At 42.9% G+C, this 21,986-nt stretch overlaps 10 protein-coding genes; 3 read left to right on the top strand and 7 right to left on the bottom strand.

Annotated features, from left to right (window-relative positions):
- Positions 1-3,015: 3,015 nt before the first annotated feature.
- Positions 3,016-3,312, top strand: GSBLH_T00002393001 (uncharacterized protein; the record flags this gene model as incomplete). The annotated part of the gene is made up of 1 exon (XM_013041397.1): positions 3,016-3,312. One exon carries the CDS (start codon positions 3,016-3,018, stop codon positions 3,310-3,312), a length of 297 nt encoding a protein of 98 aa, XP_012896851.1.
- An 86-nt stretch (positions 3,313-3,398) lies between these two features.
- On the bottom strand, positions 3,399-3,709 carry GSBLH_T00002392001 (uncharacterized protein; the record flags this gene model as incomplete). XM_013041396.1 has 2 exons in its annotated part: positions 3,399-3,624; positions 3,657-3,709. 2 exons carry the CDS (start codon positions 3,707-3,709, stop codon positions 3,534-3,536), a joined length of 144 nt encoding a protein of 47 aa, XP_012896850.1. The 3' UTR covers positions 3,399-3,533.
- Positions 3,710-4,052: 343 nt separating this feature from the next.
- GSBLH_T00007090001 (uncharacterized protein) lies at positions 4,053-4,878 on the top strand (the record flags this gene model as incomplete). Its single annotated transcript, XM_013041395.1, has 5 exons — positions 4,053-4,124; positions 4,158-4,231; positions 4,264-4,444; positions 4,474-4,598; positions 4,632-4,878. The coding sequence occupies 5 exons, from the start codon at positions 4,053-4,055 to the stop codon at positions 4,876-4,878; spliced, it is 699 nt and encodes a 232-aa protein (XP_012896849.1).
- A 408-nt stretch (positions 4,879-5,286) lies between these two features.
- On the top strand, positions 5,287-6,296 carry GSBLH_T00002391001 (uncharacterized protein; the record flags this gene model as incomplete). Its single annotated transcript, XM_013041394.1, has 2 exons — positions 5,287-6,019; positions 6,049-6,296. 2 exons carry the CDS (start codon positions 5,287-5,289, stop codon positions 6,294-6,296), a joined length of 981 nt encoding a protein of 326 aa, XP_012896848.1.
- A 363-nt stretch (positions 6,297-6,659) lies between these two features.
- GSBLH_T00002390001 (uncharacterized protein) lies at positions 6,660-8,708 on the bottom strand (the record flags this gene model as incomplete). The annotated part of the gene is made up of 6 exons (XM_013041393.1): positions 6,660-6,956; positions 6,987-7,352; positions 7,436-7,678; positions 7,704-8,022; positions 8,058-8,531; positions 8,566-8,708. 6 exons carry the CDS (start codon positions 8,706-8,708, stop codon positions 6,660-6,662), a joined length of 1,842 nt encoding a protein of 613 aa, XP_012896847.1.
- Positions 8,709-11,918: 3,210 nt separating this feature from the next.
- GSBLH_T00006510001 (uncharacterized protein) lies at positions 11,919-12,298 on the bottom strand (the record flags this gene model as incomplete). The annotated part of the gene is made up of 2 exons (XM_013041392.1): positions 11,919-12,108; positions 12,141-12,298. The coding sequence occupies 2 exons, from the start codon at positions 12,296-12,298 to the stop codon at positions 11,919-11,921; spliced, it is 348 nt and encodes a 115-aa protein (XP_012896846.1).
- A 37-nt stretch (positions 12,299-12,335) lies between these two features.
- On the bottom strand, positions 12,336-14,258 carry GSBLH_T00007089001 (uncharacterized protein; the record flags this gene model as incomplete). The annotated part of the gene is made up of 7 exons (XM_013041391.1): positions 12,336-12,624; positions 12,652-12,995; positions 13,032-13,463; positions 13,485-13,718; positions 13,757-13,870; positions 13,905-14,106; positions 14,146-14,258. The coding sequence occupies 7 exons, from the start codon at positions 14,256-14,258 to the stop codon at positions 12,336-12,338; spliced, it is 1,728 nt and encodes a 575-aa protein (XP_012896845.1).
- A 433-nt stretch (positions 14,259-14,691) lies between these two features.
- Positions 14,692-16,851, bottom strand: GSBLH_T00002389001 (uncharacterized protein; the record flags this gene model as incomplete). Its single annotated transcript, XM_013041390.1, has 12 exons — positions 14,692-14,948; positions 14,977-15,102; positions 15,136-15,331; positions 15,364-15,472; positions 15,503-15,552; positions 15,584-15,686; positions 15,720-15,874; positions 15,905-16,100; positions 16,138-16,306; positions 16,338-16,446; positions 16,481-16,547; positions 16,580-16,851. 12 exons carry the CDS (start codon positions 16,849-16,851, stop codon positions 14,692-14,694), a joined length of 1,809 nt encoding a protein of 602 aa, XP_012896844.1.
- A 1,082-nt stretch (positions 16,852-17,933) lies between these two features.
- On the bottom strand, positions 17,934-18,816 carry GSBLH_T00002388001 (uncharacterized protein; the record flags this gene model as incomplete). Its single annotated transcript, XM_013041389.1, has 4 exons — positions 17,934-18,179; positions 18,216-18,489; positions 18,519-18,715; positions 18,745-18,816. 4 exons carry the CDS (start codon positions 18,814-18,816, stop codon positions 17,934-17,936), a joined length of 789 nt encoding a protein of 262 aa, XP_012896843.1.
- Positions 18,817-21,030: 2,214 nt separating this feature from the next.
- GSBLH_T00002387001 (uncharacterized protein) lies at positions 21,031-21,735 on the bottom strand (the record flags this gene model as incomplete). Its single annotated transcript, XM_013041388.1, has 1 exon — positions 21,031-21,735. The coding sequence occupies one exon, from the start codon at positions 21,733-21,735 to the stop codon at positions 21,031-21,033; it is 705 nt and encodes a 234-aa protein (XP_012896842.1).
- Between the last annotated feature and the right edge of the window lie 251 nt (positions 21,736-21,986).

The raw sequence follows: 21,986 nt of genomic DNA, 5'->3' as shown, positions 1-21,986 counted from the left end.
TTGTTATCTTTGCTTTGGCAAACGCATTTTTCGGTAAATCAATATGTGTTAAAACTGGAATGTCTAAATATCAATTTGAATTCATTTCTCTTTACTCTCAAATGTAACTGAAGTAGTATAATGGAATGCATTATCTAGGGCAGTAAGCGATTTGAGTGCGGGTAAATCTATTCTTCATTTTCATTATGTAGCAAAACTCTCCATTTCTATTTGGAAATTTCCACTTTTTCCATAGAACACGAAAGAACTCAATTGAATAGTATTCAATAGAGGAAGATCTAGTATTCAATTCATTCATTCATTCATATATACTCTTTATGATTAATCTCTCTGAATATACAAATGATTGTTCTCCGATTTCAATAGTTTGGAGTTGACGAAGATCTATTTATTATTATTATTATACTTACAATTCAATACCAAATATGTAACATGAAGATTTAGAGAACGATTGTTTACCCACTTTGATAGATTTGAGTTTTGGACAATGACATATTTCAAATGATTGAGTTTTGGAACAACAACGATCACCTATCACCAATCTTTCTAACAATATCCATGAATTTATAGACACTTTATCAAAAGAATAACAATCATCACTGAAAACTAATGTTGAATGATTTGAATCGGATTTTGATAGACTTGAATTATCTGTTTTATCGTGAATAGTAATTGAATTTTCTTCATTTCCAATTGTAGAATTAGTTTGATCCATTTTGGGGTAAACGCTTCGTTTGCTCGTTGAAATGGGATTTGATGTATTGGAAATTGAATGAGATTGAGATCCAGTCATTTCATTTCCATTTCCATTTTTATGTACATTCCCTTTCAAACTTCTATATTGTGGTTGAGTGGTTGCACTTGAGGTAGTCATTTCATTTCCATTTGCTTCGAAACTAGATTTCGAACTATTGTTTAATAAGGATTGAATCATTGTGTGATCAGTTGGTTTCGATTCAATTCCTCTTCTGTTCAAATATGCCATAAATGCTTGGCTCACATCTAGTTGATTATCAAATTCATTATTTCATACGATTCAATGACATTTCTACCTGATTTGTAAAAGCACCATCAAGTGAAATTTGTGACACATTTGGTAAATCTATATCAAATAGTGATCGTTTCAATACTTTCTATTTCGATTCTATTTACATTCTTCCAACAACTAGTTTCTGATGTAATTGTTGTGAGATTCGTAAGATCTATACATCAAATCAAATATCGAATGATTACTTTTCATTATCAAACTAGATCCTCTGGTATGTCCTATCATTGATGAATCGCTCATTTCGATTGATTTTAGTTTTGGTAAATCTATATACAACATAAAAATAACAAATCATACTTATAAATACAAAACTTTGATAATAAGTAAATGATCGCATTCCAAACTTGATAGTTTTCAAAAGTGAACAATCTGATATTTGCAATATTGCTCCCTTAACTAAACTTTGAACATAATTACCGATAATCAAATGTTTCAAATTCGGGAAATTGAGCATATTGATAACAAGTGTTGTGAGTAAATCATCTTTATATGACTCTTTAAATTCAAGTGTAGATGCTGTATATTGTGTATTTTCTTGAATTTTGTCTCCATTGGACAAAAACCATTCATCACTATCAACTCTTTGTTGTGTGTGATTTACTTGTTTTGTATCAATAACCGAATTACTTGGCCTTTCAACATTCTTTCTATCATGAGTTTGTGGTGGGTTTGTAATAAAGTTAGTAGAATTTGTTGTTATTGTTTTTGCTGTTGCTGGTTCAGGCTTGATAGAAGGTTTGGATTGATTTCTTGCAGACATCGCATTTCCATCTCCCACATTTCTTTGACCTACAGAATCATTCTCATCAATTTGTTTATTCTCAGTATCCTTTGAAGATTTTGGTGATATTGCTGGAGGGGAGTTAGAAATAGCATTGGGTACATATTTAGACTTGATAGTAGATTTTGGACTCGTTAATGATTGTTTTTCATTTGCTCGAGGATAATGCTTTTTAGGATTGTTTATGTACTTTCCATAATACACTTGAGTTTTGGTACTAATGTCAATGCTATTCGTATCGTTATTGAATCCATAAATGTATTCTGTCATCAGGTCATTATCTTTGAATTGCTTGAACGGAACAAATGTATCACCTTTGACGCCTCCGCATTCAATTAATTTTCCATCGATAGACTTTGAATAATAGAGATATTCCTCTTTCTTGTACTGATCATTAAACTCTGTTACATAACACTCGTTTCCATTTGTAAATCTGATATAATAGCTTTTTGCAGTATCAGTTTTAAGGAATAAAGGACTTCTATAAGGAACAGTTAAAACGGGCTTATCTCCATTATCAATCCAGTGAATCATAATATTGTCTCCATCTTGAATAGCATAATTTGGATATGCAGTATCGAGAATGTGAAATGTGCTTTCTAAGTCTAAAAGAATGAACGAATATTCTACTAAATGCTCCTCTTTGATCATGCACTGTGCAATCGATCACCTGACTCATGGTTATAAAGCAAATTAGTCGAAAAACATTCTGATGTACAGTGGTCATTGATTATCAACGATCTTGCTTTTAACAGAAGCTATCTAATTTCCTGTTTATTTGCATTTTATATTTATTATAATATGGTTTCGACAAAGATAAGGAATATTCTATTTACTATTTTTTATTATGGGATTTTGATGATTACTATTCTACTCTGTTTCAATTAAACTATATCGGTATCCAACAATAGAATCAATTCTCAAACTCTTTTGAATAGTTTCCAGCTATTTCGTACATTACTCCGCGTATTTCATATTAGTTTTTCATGCAATAAGTGTGATATCTCAAACGTAATATTCGTCCATTTTTATATGTGGGCTTCATTTTGTGAATGAATGTTGATTCATGAGTGTGCAAAGTGGTATGTTTTCTTTTAAACTATAAACTCATCAATCGCAAACCAACAAATTAACCACACTACCTCTTTTTTCACTCACCTTTCAACCCAACTTCACCGATCGCTCCATGATCTGGAACACCGATCTCATCGAGACGCTCGAGCTCCAGAATCTCCTCGAGCAGGCACACTGCACCATGATCGCCGCCGAGGCGCGCAAGGAGTCGCGTGGAGCCCACGCGCGCGAGGACTACAAGGAGCGCGATGACGTGAACTGGTTGAAACACACCGTGGCCTACCACGACGACGCTCTGTTTGGAACGGGAACCACCAAGCTGATGTACCGTCCCGTGCATATGAACACGCTGGACGAGAACGAAGTGAAGCCCATTCCGCCCAAGGCGAATGAGCAGGATTCACAATAACGTTTCACGTGCTTTGCCCCATGATTCTAATCATATCTGTTCACTCTGCAGTTCGCAATGAATTGAATTTATCAATAAAACATAGCAGAACCCCAAGTTTGAGATTAAAAACAACAGATTGGAAAACTAAATTGCTAGCTGATTTCCATAAGCTTCCATGAGATAAACCGCAGAAGAAAACATCACTACACTCCACAAAGAAAAGATGTTGAATGAAAGAACTAAGCAAAAGCAATAGAGGATATGTTTTTAACGCGTGTGGTAGAATCTTCACCGAACAGGCCGAGAATCTTAGAAACGAAGGGACCATACCTACCACCTCACTCAATTCTTCAAAGAATCACTTCTCCCTTTCCTTTTTTTCCAAGCTCTTGCTAAGATGATCCAAAGCCACCATCTAATAGTTTTCTTTTGCAACTTTCGATTGAATTGAAATAGTCTCTATTTTTACTATTCCCATTTTCCTTGAGAATTCAGAAGAATGTTGCGGTTGGGTTCTTCTGGAGTTAGGAGGCTTTCTCGGTGTTTGTATGACGCAACTCGAAAGCGATGGTAGGTTCTTATTCTGGGTGTAATGTAGTTTGTTTACGTTATCGTCCTGTGATGTTCACCCGGATGTGACGGATGCAATAAGTAATTCTAAACTGTTGCTTCCTATCGATACTTCTGTGTTTTTGTTTGGTACTAGTTTGCGGATTCTATTGAAGCTAGAGAAGGACTACCAGCAAAGCGTTGCATTTATGCAGTCCCAGATCGATATTGCCAAAAGGATGAATGTTGTTGCCGTTCCTGCTGCATTAATCTGTGGAAAGGTATGCTGAGTGCCTATTTATTTATTGTTTTAGGTGAAAATTGGTCTTAGTGCTCAGGACTTGAATTTCTTACAAAAGTATACCGGGAAATTAGTAGAATGTAATATGTACGCTTCGTTTTGGAGGTTTCAAACTGTAGCAACAATATAGACAGCCTAATGCAGTCAGGAGCAACGGGCTACTTCACAACGAGCCTGATTTCCTATGTTGGAAGTCTTCTCAACTCTCCAGTCACTGTATCCGGGTTTATTCAAGGCCTGGACAAGCTGGTACCGACAACCTCTGTGGATATTGAGTCACTGCGAAAATACCATCCGACCGTTTGGTCTGCTCTTTTCTCTGATCGTAGAATGTCAACTGTGGCTTCGATCTGCCCACTGATATCTACACGACCGTGCCTTACATGGCATCGAACAGCATCAGCATCGTCACTCCCGGGTTTCAGTACATCCCGATCGTTTACAACCAGCTCTTGTAGATTTGCTTGTTTTCTCGTTTTGATCGTAGCAAAATGAAGTCAGACGTCACGACGTATTCCTCGACGGAGCTGTCTGCTCTGCTGATTCGCAATGAGCAGATGCAGTTCCCTCTTTCCTATACTGTCAGCGTTCATTCCAAGGACACGACTCGCTCTGCTCGCATTGAGAAGCTTCTTCCCGCGGTTTATTTCGAATGTCAGCGGAAAAACATTCCGTTTCATGAGCAAAGCCGATTTCTGCATAATGTACCGAGCCGTTTCGGCTGTTTGTTGTAGTGCCTCGCCGAGAAATCGAACGGACTGAGTCGCAATTTGTTTATGAGCTGCTTGAAGAATGCGACGAAGACGGGTCTGATGTTGTTGCAGCGGATCGACGAGCAGAAACATCCCAAAGAGAGCGAGTTGTCGGTGCAGTCGCGGAAGAACGCGATGAAAGACGCGGAGATGAAAGGAATGGTGGACGAGGCGATTCAAATCGAAGAAGAAAACGAGCAGCGAGCCAAGGAACAAGTGTTGAGACAGGAGGCCGCAGAAGAAGAAGATGATGAAGAAGGAGAAGAAGAAGAACAAGGAGAACAAGAAGAACAAGAAGTGGAGGAAGCGGAGGGAGGAGCCTCCAGTTTTCAATCTCAGCAGGAAACGCGCAGTTCCTCGCGGAGCTTCGCGTCTCCTACCTTTGTTTCCATGTTTAACACACTCGAACCGACGCAAGAAAACACGGTTTCCACTTCACACAATTCTCCTTTTTCGGTTCACTCCACTTCTCTTTCCTCTATTCCACCTTATCACATGGGATCCCCCATTTTTGTGGGTGAGGTCGCCACCGGACTGTACTCACAACAATCAGCCGTTTCAAATCGATCAGGCTTTGTGTTTCACGATCTTGGAGGCGTGGCTCGAAACGCCTATGAAGTCTTTCTGCGTCTGTCTCCAAAGAATCGGCCGCTCTTGGTGGGAGCGATAGGGAATGACGAAGGAGGCAAGCGAATTCGCGATTTCCACGGGAAAATGGGCGATTCGTTGGAAGGAGTCAAAGTGGTGAATGGCTCCTCTCTGGAAATCTGGGGATTTTACGACAAGTCGGGGTATCCAGAGAGCGAATATCGATCGTATTCGGATGCAAAGATTTCAGTGAGCCATCTAAACGAACTGAGTGAATCTTTTGAGAAAGCGTCGAGCGTGTTCGTCGATACCTCTCTCAGCATAGAGGCTCAACGGAGGGTTGCGACGCTTTTGAAAGACAAGCCAAGCCGATTGCTGGTGAGTCCATGCGAACCTTCGCAGTTGAAATCTCTGTTAGAATCATCTCTGCTTCAACGCACCGATTATTTGTGCATTTCGGTGGAGGAATTGTGGGACATGGCGTGCTTAGTGAAGCCAGAACTACGAAGCCAATCCGACGATTGGAAGCAGCGAAGTAGATTTGCGATGCAGCTTTGAGAATAGATTGGAAAACAGAGGAGTTTTCGGAAGCGATTCCTCGCTTGAAGGAGCCGCTGAATGCGGTTCTGAGCGAAATGCAGAGTCACCAAGATGATAATTATATAGTGTTGAATTATGGATCGAAAGGAGTGGCGATGGTGGTGAAAGAAGCGAATGCTTCCGACATGGATGTGATTTATTTCGCGACGAAACATTACCAGACCTCTTTTGAATCCAATATTGCTGCAAGTAGGATTGAAAGGGAGGCGTGATGGAAAGAGGAAGCGTTTTTAGGAGGATTGATGATGGGTTTGGAATTGGATTATCCGTTAAACATGGCAATGGGGATCGGAATCGGAACGGCGCGATTTAACAGTCGGCAGCAGCGGATTGTGGCTCCCACCATTCACGAAGGCATTCACTCTCACTTTATAAATACTTATTTGAAACAACTTTGGGGTTGAAAGTGTTTGTTCTAGATGTTCTAAATTCTTTCAATGTTCTCAATGTTCTAAATCAAACAAAGGATAACATAGTCATTGAATACAACTCGAGTCAATTCGCAGTTCCATTCAATCATTGATTCACATTTCATAATTCTTACAGTCGTCACTCAGTGATTTTTCATTCACTGTTCAGTACTTTCGACGCCGCAATTCCTCCTGATACTTTGACAAGATCTGCTGATATTGCTCTTCATTAATCACCTTCATCGCCTTCGCCCACTCCAACGACTCCATCATCACTCCTACCGCTTCTTCCACTTTACTCGCTGGCTGCGTCAGCATCGGGACCTGCCCTCGATACAGAATATCCAGAGTTGCCGCCTTCTGCATCCACGGCTCTCCATCGATCTGAATCGGACATTTCTCCTTCAGTTTGAATTGAATATGCCTTCCTCTTCCAATCATAAACGCCTTGCTTAATCCCGCCTATTTCTCACTTCCCCTTTCTTCCCTCACCAGCGTCGTCGCACAGTGCAGAATGTTTCGAAACCCGATCACTTCGAGAATCCCATCACTGCTCGAGAAATAGTCCTCCGACACGCCCAGCGGCAGCGATCCCCCGGCATAATACGGAATGTTCAAGCAGGTAACACTAATCGCGTCGTGCAATTCGCATTTCACTCCATCGACGAGCAGTTCGATGCTCTCAGAAAGTTTCGGATAGGAGGGATTCAACGTTTCTCCGCCGCCCACTGCGGCGTACCAGACTTTATTCCCCAGCTGCGAGTTGAACAGCGAGGGGTTTCGCTCGCGCATCGTGTGGAAGCGAAGCGCGATGGCGGCATCGGATCCGATGGAGAAATAGCAGTTAAAGTTTCGATTCTATCAATAAAAAAGAGGTTTGTCAACAAACAGAGATCGCTTTTCGATGCGCAGAAGTGGTCTGCAGATCCCAGCGATCCAACAAAATCACTACTCATCCAATCATTCCACCAATCCCACATCGCGCCGTCGACACTTGCTTCAAAATCTTCTCCGTCGACTGCCCATCCTACATCAAACTCTCTCTCAACCAGCACCACAAAGCCGCTTCCCCAATTCAGCGAGCGCGACAAGTCATTTCCCGTCCCCAGCGGGAGAATCGCCACCGCCGGCATCCGTTTCCACTTATACTTCTCGATCATATTCAGCACCCAGCCCACCGACCCCTTCCATTAAGAATTCCAATCGAACCTCCATGGATATGTCTCCGCCGCACACCAAAATCCGGAGGTTCTCCAGTTCCACGAAGTTCCGAAGCGCCTCGTGCGGGTTTTTCTCCTGCAGATCGACGACTTGGATCGGATGCAGCACGCGTCGAAACTGCGGGAGAAGATGGCTGCCGTACTGGCCGCCCGACCGCGAATTGATGAACACGAGGATCGGCGTCTCGTTGCACGGGATGTTCAGGATCCATTTGCGGCGATCCGCGGTTTTTCCGCGCTCGAAATAGCGATTGAGCTCGGGGCTGCGCAGTGATCGGGGTTTGAGAATCGTACTTTTCTTGGATTCGCTTGACGTACTCCATGATTCCGGTTCGATTCACGCTAAAAATGATTTTTAGCGGGCAATTCCCACTTCATTTCGGTAAAAACTGACTGCCACGAGAATTTCCGAGTTCTCTGCGCTTCCTCCTTTTTGTCCTCTGCCTCGAATTGACAGCTGACTTCGCGCGGCTTGTATTCGGTGAGGCTGGGGGGAGGGGAACCGCCGACAGAATCATCATCGAACGACCCGCGCGATTTCCGGAATCGGAGTTCATCTTCGGTGGAAGGATCGAAAATCGAAGCAGAAGAAGTGGAAAAGAAGGAAGAAGTGGAGGATGAATGATCGCTCATGGATCGAACTAATGTGCGAGATGCGTTGGCAGGAGGAGAGGTGGGGACGAAGGGAATCTTCTCGGGGATGGGAGACTCTGGACTGGAGGGCTTGGAGTAGAAAGAGCGAACGAACGAAGGGGAAATGATGTAGTTTTTGAACTTACCGAAATCGCAGAATTCGTCCAACTGCGAGGCACACTCACTAGGAGAATAGAATTGATAGGGGAAGAGGGTACTCGTGGACAACGCGCTGGCACCACACACAGCGTTTGCCTGTGAGGTTTACGAAGGAAGTGATCTCCTCGTGACAGATACAGCAGGTAGTTCCAATATCGATATTCCCATCCAGCCAAATAGTGAGAAAAAAATTAGAAAGCATACCACAAGTGCTTTATCTGCTGTTTGGTAGATGTGAGCTGTTTACAGTGGAATTTTGAATGTGAGATACATGATTCGTGGATAAAGGAGCCACAATAATCACATTCACATATTTCTACAGATCAAGTCTTTTTCTGAACAGTTACTATCTTGCCCCGGAAGCAATAGCTTTTTGCATTCATGACAGGATTTTGGATTCTTGGGTATGCTTTCAGACCAGAGATGGCCATTTTTCTTGATTGTGTATCCTAGAGTCATAGTAATATAATAAATGCAATACTTGTATGTTTTAAAAATGAAGTCGATATGTAATAGTAAAGAAAAATCACCAGCACTATAATGCCCAAAATGATACTCAAAACAGATAAATCATTCGATATTCCTTCAAATACAATTGTGAAATAGTCCATTAGCAATATTTGCGATGATTTACAAAAACAAACATACAACAACAAATGTACTCAACATTTACCGCGTATTTCTTTCAATTGGGCAGAAATTTCTAAATATTCATCAATTATATCAATTATTACTTCCTTTTCTTGTTATCTTTGCTTTGGCAAACGCATTTTTCGGTAAATCAATATGTGTTAAAACTGGAATGTCTAAATATCAATTTGAATTCATTTCTCTCTACCCTCAAATGTAACTGAAGTAGTATAATAGAATGCATTATCTAGGGCAGTAAGCGATTTGAGTGCGGGTAAATCTATTCTTCATTTTCATTATGTAGCAAAACTCTTCATTTCTACTTCAAAATTTCCACTTTTTCCATAGAACACCGAAGAACTCAATTGAATAGTATTCAATAGAGGAAGATCTAGTATTCAATTCATTCATTCATTCATCTTTACCCTTTATGATTAATCTCTCTGAATATCCAAATGATTGTTCTCCGATTTCAATAGTTTGGAGTTGACGAAGATCTATTCATTATTATTATTATACTTACAATTCAATACCAAATATGTAACATGAAGATTTAGAGAACGATTGTTTACCCACTTTGATAGATTTGAGTTTTGGACAATGACATATTTCAAATGATTGAGTTTTGGAACAACAACGATCGCCTATCACCAATCTTTCTAACAATGTCCATGATTTTATAGACACTTTATCAAAAGAAAAACAATCATCACTGAAAACTAATGTTGAATGAATTGAATCGGGTTTTGATAGACTTGATTGATCTGTTTTATCGTGAATAGTAATTGAATTTTCTTCATTTCCAATTGTAGAATTGGCTTGATCCATTTTGGGAAAAACGCTTCCATTGTTCGTTGAAATGGAATTTGATGTATTGGAAATTGATTGAAATCGAGTCCCAGTCATTTCATTTCTATTTCCATCTAAACTAGAATTCAAACTATTGTTTAATAAGGATTGAATCATTGTGTGATCAGTTGGTTTCGATTCAATTCCTCTTCTGTTCAAATATGCCATAAATGCTTGGCTCACATCTAGTTGATTATCAAATTCATTATTTCATACGATTCAATGATATTTCTATCAGATTTGTAAAAGCATCATCAAGTGAAATTTGTGACACATTTGGTAAATCTATATCAAATAGTGATCGTTTCAATACTTTCTATTTCGATTCTATTTACATTCTTCCAACAACTCTTTTCTGATGTAATTGTTATGAGATTCGTAAGATCTATACATCAAATCAAATATCGAATGATTACTTTTCATTATCAAACTAGATCCTCTGGTATGTCCTGTCATTGATGAATGGCTCATTTCAATTGATTTTAGTTTTGGTAAATCTATTTACAACATAAAAATAACAAATCATACTTGTAAATACAAAACTTTGATAATAAGTAAATGATCGCTTTCCAAACTTGATAGTTTGCAAAAGTGAACAATCTGATATTTGCAATATTGCTCCCTTAACTAAACTTTGAACATAATTACCGAAAATCAAATGTTTCAAATTCGGGAAATTGAGCATATTGATAACAAGTGTTGTGAGTAAATCATCTCTATAGTACTCTTTAAATTCAAGTGTAAATGCTGTATATTGTGTATTTTCTTGAATTTTGTCTCCTTTTGACAAAAACCATTCATCACTATCAACTCTTTGTTGTGTGTGATTTACTTGTTTTGTATCAATAACCGAATTACTTGGCCTTTCAACAATCTTTCTATCATGAGTTTGTGGTGGGTTTGTAATAAAGTTAGTAGAATTTGTTGTTATTGTTTTTGCCGCTGGTTCAGGCTTGATAGAAGGTTTGGATTGATTTCTTGCAGACATCGCATTTCCATCTCCCACATTTCTTTGACCTACAGAATCATTCCCATCAATTTGTTTATTCTCAGTATCCTTTGAAGATTTTGGTGGTCTTGCTGGAGGGGAGTTAGAAATAGCATTGGGTGCATATTTAGACTTGATAGTAGATTTTGGACTCGTTAATGATTGTTCTTCATTTGCTCGAGGATAATGCTTTTTAGGATTGTTTATGTACCCTCCCTGATACACTTGAGTTTTTGTACTTGTATCAATGCTATTCGTATCGTTATTGAATCCATAAATGTATTCTGTCATCAGGTCATTATCTTCGAATTGCTTGAACGGAACAAATGTATCACCTTTGACGAGTCCGCATTCAATTAATTTTCCATCGATAGACTTTGAATAATAGAGATATTCCTCTTTCTTGTACTGATCATTAAACTCTGTTACATAACACTCGTTTCCATTTGTAAATCTGATATAATAGCTTTTTGCAGTATCAGTTTTAAGGAATAAAGGACTTCTATAAGGAACAGTTAAAAAGGGGTTATTTCCATTATCAATCCAGTGAATCATAATATTGTCTCCATCTTGAATAGCATAATTTAGATATGCAGTATCAAGAATTTGAAATGTGCTTTCTAAGTCTAAAAGAATGAACGAATATTCTACTAAATGTTCCTCCTTGATCATACACTTTGCAATCAATCACCTGACTCATGGTTATAAAAAAAAACTAACAAACTGATAACTATCCACCGTACAGTAATCCTTGATTCTCAACAAACAACTCTACAACTTTCCACTTAAAGCTTTCTCAGCACTCATGCGAATCACTTCATCTTCACACTCCTTGGCCACAAACTCCAGCGCACTTCGATCCTTCAATTTCACGGCATCCGCGAGCACAATCGCAAATGCTCGACATTGCTTTGCCCAATGCAGCCGTTCCTTGGTATCCGAAATCTACCGCTGATTCTCCTTCTCCACCTCCACTTTAGGCAAATACCGCGCCGCCTCCTCGACATTATCATACTTCATGCAGACCTCCACAAACGGCACATAACCCACCGGACTTTTCTTCTCATTCGCGAACGCAAACAGCACGTCCCAGAACCTCCCTTCCGCCAGCGCTCCTATCTTCAGTCCCCAGAACCTTTTCCTCACTCCTCTCCGCGAAACGCCCACTTTTTCTCGGGGATTTTGAACATCGCGCGAATGCGGTCCGCCTGCTTCATCTGCGCCTTCAGACAGCAGAACCGAACCAGCTCGAACGCGCTGAGCTCCAGACAGCGCCGATCCTTCACCACGCCGAACAATTCCTTCTGGAAGCTCAGCAGTTTCATCTGTTCAGTGATCGTTTTATGCCAAAAATCCAGCTCTTTACGCACTGACAGAACCGCGGTGAGCTCCGATTGGATCTGCTTCAGATACGCCAATCGCCGATCCACGTCGCTTCCACCGCGAAACGCCCGACACACGAGATGTTCGCAGAGAACTTCGATTCTGTTCCGTGACACAATCCCGCCAGGCTGACCGGCCCTCCGCGCGGAGCAGACTCTCCACGTCGTCCCCGCGGATTTCCAGATACTCCTCCAAAATATCCCCGATTTCTGGAAATCCGGTAATCAGCGATGCGAAGCGATCGTTCGGAATCGCGCCGTTTTTCCACCTGCTGGTCACTACTCGCCTCCAAAACCCGCACCGAATCCAAATCTGCAGCGCAGCGAAGAGCATCAGATCGGCATCATGCGCATCGCTTGCTTCCTTCAGCGCGGTCGCCTCCTGCTCCATCATCAAATACAGCGGCACACGGTCCTGCACGCGCCGTTCCATCGCCAAAAATCGACACGCCAAATCCCTGCGATCTGATTGGTGCGCCGCCCACGCGATTTGACCGAATCCCGACGAAACGCCCGCCGCGAGCCGCTGTTTGACCAGCTCGAACAATTCTCCGTCGGGTAACGCGGCGGAGCGTCGGACTTTTTCGCAGGCCCACTCGATGAGCACGAAATCGTGGGGAATTTTGGAAAACGCGCAGAGCTACGCGGATGAACCGGCCAATCAAATGAAGCCAACCTGCACCGATAAATAGTAGCGACGACGCGCACATAACCGCGAAATGACGCATCGATCCTGAAGCACCTCGAACTCCCCCGCGGTAAGATACAGACCCACGTCCGCGGTTCGCAGCGCGTTCAGCACGCGGAGAAATCCAGCCGTTTTCTGGAAATCCAAAAAAAGTCCCGATTTTTCGTGGGCGTCCCAGTAGCGTTTTCCGTAGCTCGCGGAGCGGAGCAGCTCCTCCTGCAATAAACTGCTGAGCTCTTCCCTTGCAGCGTCCACACACTCTTGCACAGCTTCGCTCAATGATTCGCTATGCAGATCTCCGATGCCTTCGCACATGTCTCGTTCGCCTGCTCGCTGCGTGTAGCGCGCAAAGGCCGAGCGCAGCACCGCGCCCGGCGTCTGCGAGCCCGGCATGTACACATTGTAGATCGACGGTGGAACCTACCCCTCAAAAGTGGAAACCGTGGAAACGGCGCGGATGAGATCGTGGTGGAACCGCGAATAAACGCGGAGCGCATCGATTTCTTGGACGAGGAAGAGCGGCTCGAGCGAAACGTCGTAGTCGAGGCGGAGAAAATCGCAGAAGGGAGAAAGCAGGAGAATCCCGCGGTTCTTCCAGGAGGCGGCAATGCTGTCTTCGCCGCACCAGCAAAAATTGGCGGGTCGATCTTCGGTATGGGTATTGAACTCGAGAATCTAAAAAGAATGAGCGGGTGAGTAGAAGAGAGGAAAACCTTCTTATCGAAGGAAGTGCTGAGCACGATAATCCAACCCTCGCTCGTAAAACAAGCGATGTAATGCTGACTCGGCGATGGCGCCATGCGGACGATTCGGCCGTAGATACAGGTCTAGGAGGGGGAGAGGAGTGCGCTGGCCGCGTACGTTCACTTCGAGGTCGATGATGTCGGATGGGGAGATGACGAACACGGACTGGTCCCAGCAGGCGGCGAGAACGAGCATATCACCACTGTCCGTGAAGCGACTCTCAATGCAGCAGAGCGAAGTCACGGAGTTGCCGCTAGCGAGAGAAAGGGAGGGAAATTCGATGAGCGAAGGCGTTTCCTCGTCACAGAGAATGTGGATACTGATCGTTAGATTGATGCAAGAAGATTGAAGAACTTACAGACGACCTGTTCGCGTGTAGCAAAGACAGCCACTTTCGGTGGGTGTTCCACACATCACGATGTCGGTGAAAGCTTGCTCGAAGAGCTTCAGATCGGAAAGACGGTCTCCCATGAGCGAGAAAACCGATAATCTTCCGTCTTCAAACAAAAGGAAGAGGCGCTCGGATATTGTCCATCCCATCACAACCACGCGGGAGTGCTGCCACTCACGACCCGGAATTTGAGCAAGCTATCCATAAAGCGCACATGATGACACAAACCTTTCTTCCTGTCGAATCAAAAATGAAAATGTCCGTCGACAAGGATATATCACTATTTAGAGGGAGTATTTCGTTCGTGTTCCACACCAGAGCAATCGCACCTAGATAAAATCCAATCTGAATCGATTACCGCTAAACTGACTGCATGCTGCATTGAAGTTTTCCAACGGAAAGTCGCTCCACTGCATTGAATCGTACAAAGTCACCTGTTGATACGGAATTGCATTTTCTGCCTCGCCCAGATACTGCCATTCCTCAGGTTCGTTTCCTGGCAGGAATTCCATTTCAAATAGACAGATGTGTGTGTGAAAGCAGTGTCTTGAGCAAAATCCCCCCGATTTTTGGAAAACAAACAATGCAGATTTTCCCCTGACTGACAAGCTTTTTATACTCCTTAAACTCCCCGTTGAACCGCACGATGGTCTGGTTGCGAATGGTCCACAGCTCCTTGCACACTCGACTGATGAAGAACTGGTCATGCGACACGACGACCACGCCTCCCTTAAACGCGTTCAGCGCCTTCGACAGCGCCTCAATAGTCTCTACATGACTCTCTCTCCACAACACAACCAATATCGAGATGATTCGTGGGCTCATCGAACACCAAAATATGCGGATTTGTGTTTGTGATCATCGCGAACGACACGCGCGTTTTCTGCCCTCCGCTCAGCGTCTTAATCCTCCTCCCGGCCATCTCTACCCCTCATCTTCTCTCAAACAACCTCTCACCCTCCGTCACGCCGAATCGCGCCAGCTGCGACCGGATTTTCTGCTCGTCGTCCTTCGGGTACAAATCCTTCATCAGCTGGTAGGGCGTTTTATCGAAGTCCAGCTGGTCCACGTGATGCTGCGTGAACACGCCGCACCGCAGCTTGTGGTTCCGAATCACCTGCCCTTCCAGCGGGATCAGATCGCCCAGCAGAAGCTAGCCTTCAGCTCCCGCGGGGAGACGCCTACTTTGACCATCGTGGATTTACCGATTCCGTTGGGCCCCAAAATCCCGATCCGCGAATCAAAATCGATTCCGAAGTTCACCTTTCGGAAGAGAATTCGGTCCGGAGTGTATCTACCCGTCACGGTTTCCACGTTTCCCCACCCAAAAGTAACGTCGTTGGATTGTAAGATGGGCATCTGCAGAGGGAGCGGCTATTAAATGATGGAATTCGATCGAACACACGTCCACAAACTGAAAGCGAAGCATGGGATCCTCCGAAGGCATTGGAATCGCGTCCATTTCCTCCTGCAGTTTCTTCACGACCTTCAATTTGCTCTGCACCTGCCTATCGTTCAGCTCTTCTTTTCTTTTTTTCTACGGAGCTCGGTTCGCATTCACACGGAAGCGATTAATAAACACCATCAAATGGTCGATTTGACCCTTCAGCGACGCGCGTTCACGCTCCCGATTCAAATTCTCCTCCTCAAACGTCTTTTCATACGCGTCATAATTCCCGCGGAAGTACAACAACTGCTAGCCCTCAAAAAGTGGAAACGTGGAAACTTGATCGCGGATGAGCATGATGTCGGTGCAGATGGTGTTGAGGAAGTGCCGGTCGTGGGACACCACCACCAGCGTTTTTCCATAATTCTCCAGGAAATCTTCGAGCCAGATGACCGTTCCGATGTCCAGATGATTGGTCGGTTCGTCCAGCAGCAGCAGATCCGGCGAAGAAAAAAGCGCGGCAGCCAGCGACACGCTACCCATGATCGGGTTTTTATTGATAAAAAAAATACCGCATACGCCAGCCTCCGCTTAACAAATGCGTCGGTTGGTTGATCATCTCGTCGGAAAAGCCGAGTCCTCGGAGAATGTCTCGCGCCACCACGTCGGCGTGGATCAGATTCCGGTCGCGGATCTCTTGGTAGACCGTCTGCAGCCGCTGCAGCTCGCTTTCCGTCGCGCCTAGGCGTGAAAATCGGGGGGATTTTTGGACTGTCGGTCTTGGATTTGGCTTCGATGGACTCCTTCTCGGCCAGGAGGTGCTGGTAGATGGTGTTGCTTTGCAGAACCATTTGGAGAACGCTGTTGGGGCTCTCGGGGATCTGCGAGGGAGCAGAAAAGGGGAAACGGAGGTACTTCTTGCTCGACGTACATGACACTGATGTGGGCGGGGAAACCGGTGATTTGACGGCGAGAAATGTGTCTGGGAGTGAAAAATGAAAAGGAAAAAGCCACCGCAGAAGCGTCGATTTCCCGATTCCGTTCCGACCGATCAAACCGTATTTTCGGCCGTAGATTAGCTTCAAAGTCGCGCCGATCACCAATTGCTTGCCGGGAACGCCGATCGTCACGTCGTTCACCGAAATGTCCATCGTCTTGCCCGTCGCCTCCATGTTTACCGACAGTTTCGGAGCCTCGGCTTCGTACACTTCCTCCTGCGGACTGTTGTTCCGGCGACGCTCCACGCGTCTCTCGTAACGCTCCTTGCGAGCCTTTAGCATTTCCATATTCTTCTTCTCATCAATGTCCGTGTTGGTGTTGATTTGGAACTAGATTTGACGCACTTCTTGACAAATCACCTCCTGTGCATTCCACAAAATCGATGCAGCTTGTGTTTTCTTCTGGACATCGTCCATAGTGCTCAGAACGACGGGCTGGTCCAGCTTGTGGGGTTTGCGGTCCACAGCGCTACGAGTATTATTGGCATTTCCAACACGTACGGCTTGCGTTTCTGACCCTTACTCAACAAGGGCGGGATTTTTTTACAACGCATTCCAATCTCCTCCTCCGGAACCACGTCGTACCCCGTCAGAATAGGAGTTAAGATATCTGCCAACTCGTCTGCAGATGCCGACTTATTCTCCTCCACGATGGATGCAACGTAGGGTACCAAGTCCTGGTCGAGTTCAGGGAATACTTCCAACGCGATCTTTTCAAAATTCATCGTTTTCAAAATGGAAAAATATGACTTTTCAGAGAATCGCTGTTGTTTTTGAGCAAGAAACTTCCAATAAAATTCTTGCAACAAACAATTTAGCTATTTCTCGAAAAATCATAATTCTTCGTATTCGTACAATACGCCGTAGGCTCCAGTTCATACACCGTGTGCATCTTCACATCAATGTATGGGATCTCCGCTCCTGGTTTATCCATAAAATAGGACATGATCACCCGGATCACGGCCTTGTGAGCCACCACTAGAATGCTATCTCGACTTCCCACAAGCTTCATCAACACGCGGTGACATCGTTCCTTCACATCCAGATAGCTCTCCCCGCCTATCGTTACATCCACACTCTATATCTACCAGGATACCGATACCGAAGCTTATTATCCTGTCTGCGTTGATATTCCTTGGGATACTTCGCTTTTATTTCTTCGTATCTACTTGATCAAAACCCGATCACTCGTACGTCATCGAATCGAAGTCACCGCCATCCAATTCACGCAGCAAATTGCAGAACTCCACCTACCGTTATCAATAAACCTACCAAAAGAATTTACATTGTATTCATACATCAGCGGCTTAATGGTCTGGTACACACGATGCGAAGTGTCGCATAAGATCGAAATTGTTTCATTCTACGCCTCATTCCTCCGATTTCACCCTCACATCGCCTTGCGAGCTAATGAACTCATGCAGGTCTTTACTGAAGAGAATGCCGTTTTCGTTCAATTCCGGATCGCCACCCAGAATCCCCTTGCGATCATTGTCCGTCTCGCCGTGAATGCAGAGCCAGATCTTGCGCGGCTGGATGTGCGCATTGAGCAGATAGAAGATCACATCGGACTCTAAAACGCCGTTGCAGCGATTGGCTTTGAGATGCTGACCGACCTACGCAGACATCGATCGAAACAAAGCAGAAAAAACATTGTAAAGCTTGATGTAGGGAATGTCTTTGTCCAGCTCTTCGTCCACTGGCTCGTAGATCGACTCGTACTGCTTCAGACGGTCTTGGAAGTCGCGACGAGCTTCCTCTGGATCCATTTGCGAGTAGTCTGAGAGGGAGATAGGCTCATGGCAATTACCCGAGTTGGAGAGTTTCATATCGTAGTTCTTTTTGAGGAGAACCGGGTCGTCACAGATGCTTTCGATGAATAAAACGTCGAATTCAGCGTGCCAACAACGTTCCAAAATCTGCTGCCTACCCTAATAGCCGGATTCAGAATTTACCGTCTTTCACGTGTTGTGTTCGTGGCATCGAAGATGCCGACGTCACCGCCCTCCATTAGAAAAGCCATCAAGTCTAGATCGCCAATTTCTACAGGATCCTTACCATCCAAAGCAAACACGGCGAATCTGTTTCTTAACTGGGCGCCAGCAGTGTTTTGAGGGTCAAAAAAAGAAGCTCCTTCTCCAGAGTGTCCACACTAAAGATTAGAACCTCTTAATCACATACCTTTCTTCTATAGTCTCCGGCATTGAAAGATTTAGTGTTGTATCCAACCCAATTGAGATATCTGTGAAGCATCTTTACAATATAACTTTTTCCTCTGGCCTAAAATTGTTAGCGGACTGCTAATTCATACCGGAAGGCCAATCATTACGATCACTGTCTTTTTACCTATCAATTCTGTGGATTGGGGGATCTCTGTTTTATCTATAGAATCACCTCAAGTATCCAGCAAAAACAGATCTCCGATGCTGTTCTACGTAAACGACTTCCAGACATGAAATAAACTAACAATCCCTTTGGGAGTTTCAAGAACGTATAAACATATCCTTATATAGATAAGGTAATTGTACACTGTCGGTGTTATTTTAAGAAGAGTAACTGCTTCAAAGGAAGAAGTGATTCCTGATGTGGGTCTGAATAATTAACAATTAGTGGAACGAGCTTGCCTTTTGTTGGTAGTACGAATGTTCATACAAATAGCTTTGTCAGTGAATTTTCACTTTGTTTGTAAAATGGTAGAAGCATCAAGAATATTATAATATAGGAGGAGAATGGGCGTTTGAAACGATTTATAGCTCTGTCTCCGGATGAGAACTCATTATCTAAAAGAATCACCACAACAACACGCCAAGAGGCAAAGTACATGCAAATTGATTCCAAAGTTGTTTTTACCGCTGCATGGTTAAAGTTGTAGACTAGGAAGGATTTGATAAATACTGCAGTTCGTATAATCCTTTTAGAAGGCTTTCAGCATAATAACATAATAAAAGCAGAGTCTCTGAGAAAAACACTCCAGGAGCAACTCAGCTATACTCTTCCTCCCGGTTCCTATATGTATTCTTCTTATGAATGCTGATAAGAAGGCCTCTACTCAGGGAAGTCAACTATGCTTTAATCGATGTGTTTGGATACTGCATTGTCCCTCTTGGAGATGTAATTGAAACGAGCCAGAACACGAAAAAGGGTATTATTGGATGATATCTTGAATCTAGCCTGTGCGATCAAAGAACTTTTACTAATCAGTCTGGTTTCGAACGATATCGTGAATTTCTACGTATACTTCGTCATATTTCAAGACATAGAACTGCAAAAAGCGCGATCCTGCCGATCTAGGCAAGCTCTTTTGGACATTGGTTTTCTTGTATTTAAACAACGGTTACGAATCCATTGCTCTGCAAAGCACGCTCAAAACGATTACTGGCGATGTAGTGTCGCTGATTCTTTTTGTTGAATAGACCACGGCGAAGGTTTCGTGGATGTTGAGCGATTGGATCAGGCAACGCTATCTGGCCGTTGAGAAGAAAACGCTGCAAGGCGGAGAGGAGATGAGCAGAATTGTGTTGGGTCCTCGAACGTTTAACGAAATTGGACACCAGAACTTGACGAAATTTGTGGCGAGTGTGTGCAATTTTGATTATTCGGAGAAGATTACGAGGGAATGGATGCTGGATTATCAGGGACAAGAAGTAAAGGGAACGGAGAACGAGGAGAGAAGGGAATGAAGAGGCGAATATGTATTGTAATATGTGAGATGTTTTTTGTTTTTTGAAGGAAATAGTGTGAAATGGAACAGGAAAAAGGGGAGCGACGATTTGGTTAAGTTTGGATTGTGAATTGCTACAGAATCTGGAATGGGAAAAAATGGTCTAAATAGTTGAGAAGAGCTGCTCACTTGAAAACGATGCTTATTATCTGTGGAATGATCAGAGTGAGAACTACTCAATTTCTGTTGTTCAGCCATTTTTCATTCGAAGTTTGTGAGTTGTAAAATTATCTGTGTATAGGCACAAAAGCATATTGAAATGCAATCAAGGAAAAGATTCAATTGATACGAATATAAGCCATTAAAAAATGTATCATATTCACACACCACACAAAAATGATATAAACAATAGAACTCTTTTTTTGTGTTGTGATTATCAAATGCTGATTTCATGTTAACTTGTATTAATGTGATCTATTGACATGAATGATAACAATAATGAAAAAGAGCCTTGTTATGTGAAACAGTAAAAGAAAACATCGAAGTTAATGCAGTGATCGAACATATCATGTTCAAGATTCTCAGAAAATTAAAATACAAAACATCATAAAAAAGATTGAAAGCATTGACAAGCAATAAGTGGTTGTAATCATATTTAAGGATAGTAATAAGTAATATCAGAAATGATATTATAACAATTAATTCTCACACGATTAGCAAGCATGGTGGAAACCATTTTGAGTAAAGACAGGTTATTTGATCATCACACACAATTGATCTAGAATTGCCATTTTTATCATCATTTTTTACAGAGTAAATGAATTGTTTCCGATTTTGATAGTTTGCAATCGATTCAATTCATCGATTTTGAATGATTGCACCGATCCAAAACATTCATCGCCAATTTCGATTGATTCCAAATTATACAACAATGAAACATCCCAATCAACCAATACACAATTGTCACTCAGTGTCAAATGTTTGATTCCGATATTCAGTGGTTCTGAACCATTCCCTACATATTCAATAATACTTTCAATTCCATTATACCATTCACATTCATTCACTAATTTACCATATCGATCATACACTTTTCCAATTCCAAATCGCTTATCATCACACCAATATCCTTCATATTCAATCAAACCATTATCATGATAACTCGTTCCATACCCAAATCGTTTCCAATTGATCATTATGCCCTTGTACACCAATATTCCATCATCATCATACATTTCACCATATCCAAATGGAATTCCAAACTTGTTTTCTGTCAATACCAATCCTTCAAATCGACTTCCATGATCCAAATCCACGATTCCTTCTTCTGCTACTTCTATGGATTGTTCTCCATTATACGAAATAGCACCAATTTGATGATTTCCAAACACTTTCAACACTTTCTGCTCATTGACCACAAATCCTTGATTCATGAATACTCCATTATTGAATCGCAATACTACAAATTCTCTATTACTCAATATGAGTGAAATCCAGCCATTTGGTTTCATTTCTTCATTCCAGCATGCCTGTACATTTTGAATAATGGAACTATCAATTTGATCGTTATCAGTAATAGAATTCTGAACCGTCTCCAAGGGATTCTCCGACTGGAGCATCACCCCCGCTCTTCCTCAGGGTATGTCGATCAACCCCAACTCCGGTCTCATTGCGGGAACCGTGCCTTCGGGTGTGGAGGTGGGTCAGAAGACTTACACCGTGTCGGCTACGCTGGCGGGTGCGGAGGAGCCTGTGACCGGCG

This window comes from Blastocystis hominis (genome assembly GCF_000151665.1).
Source record: "Blastocystis hominis, Singapore isolate B (sub-type 7) whole genome shotgun sequence assembly, scaffold_20".
NCBI lineage: Eukaryota > Bigyra > Opalinata > Blastocystidae > Blastocystis > Blastocystis hominis.
This window is presented reverse-complemented; position numbering and strand designations above follow the sequence as displayed.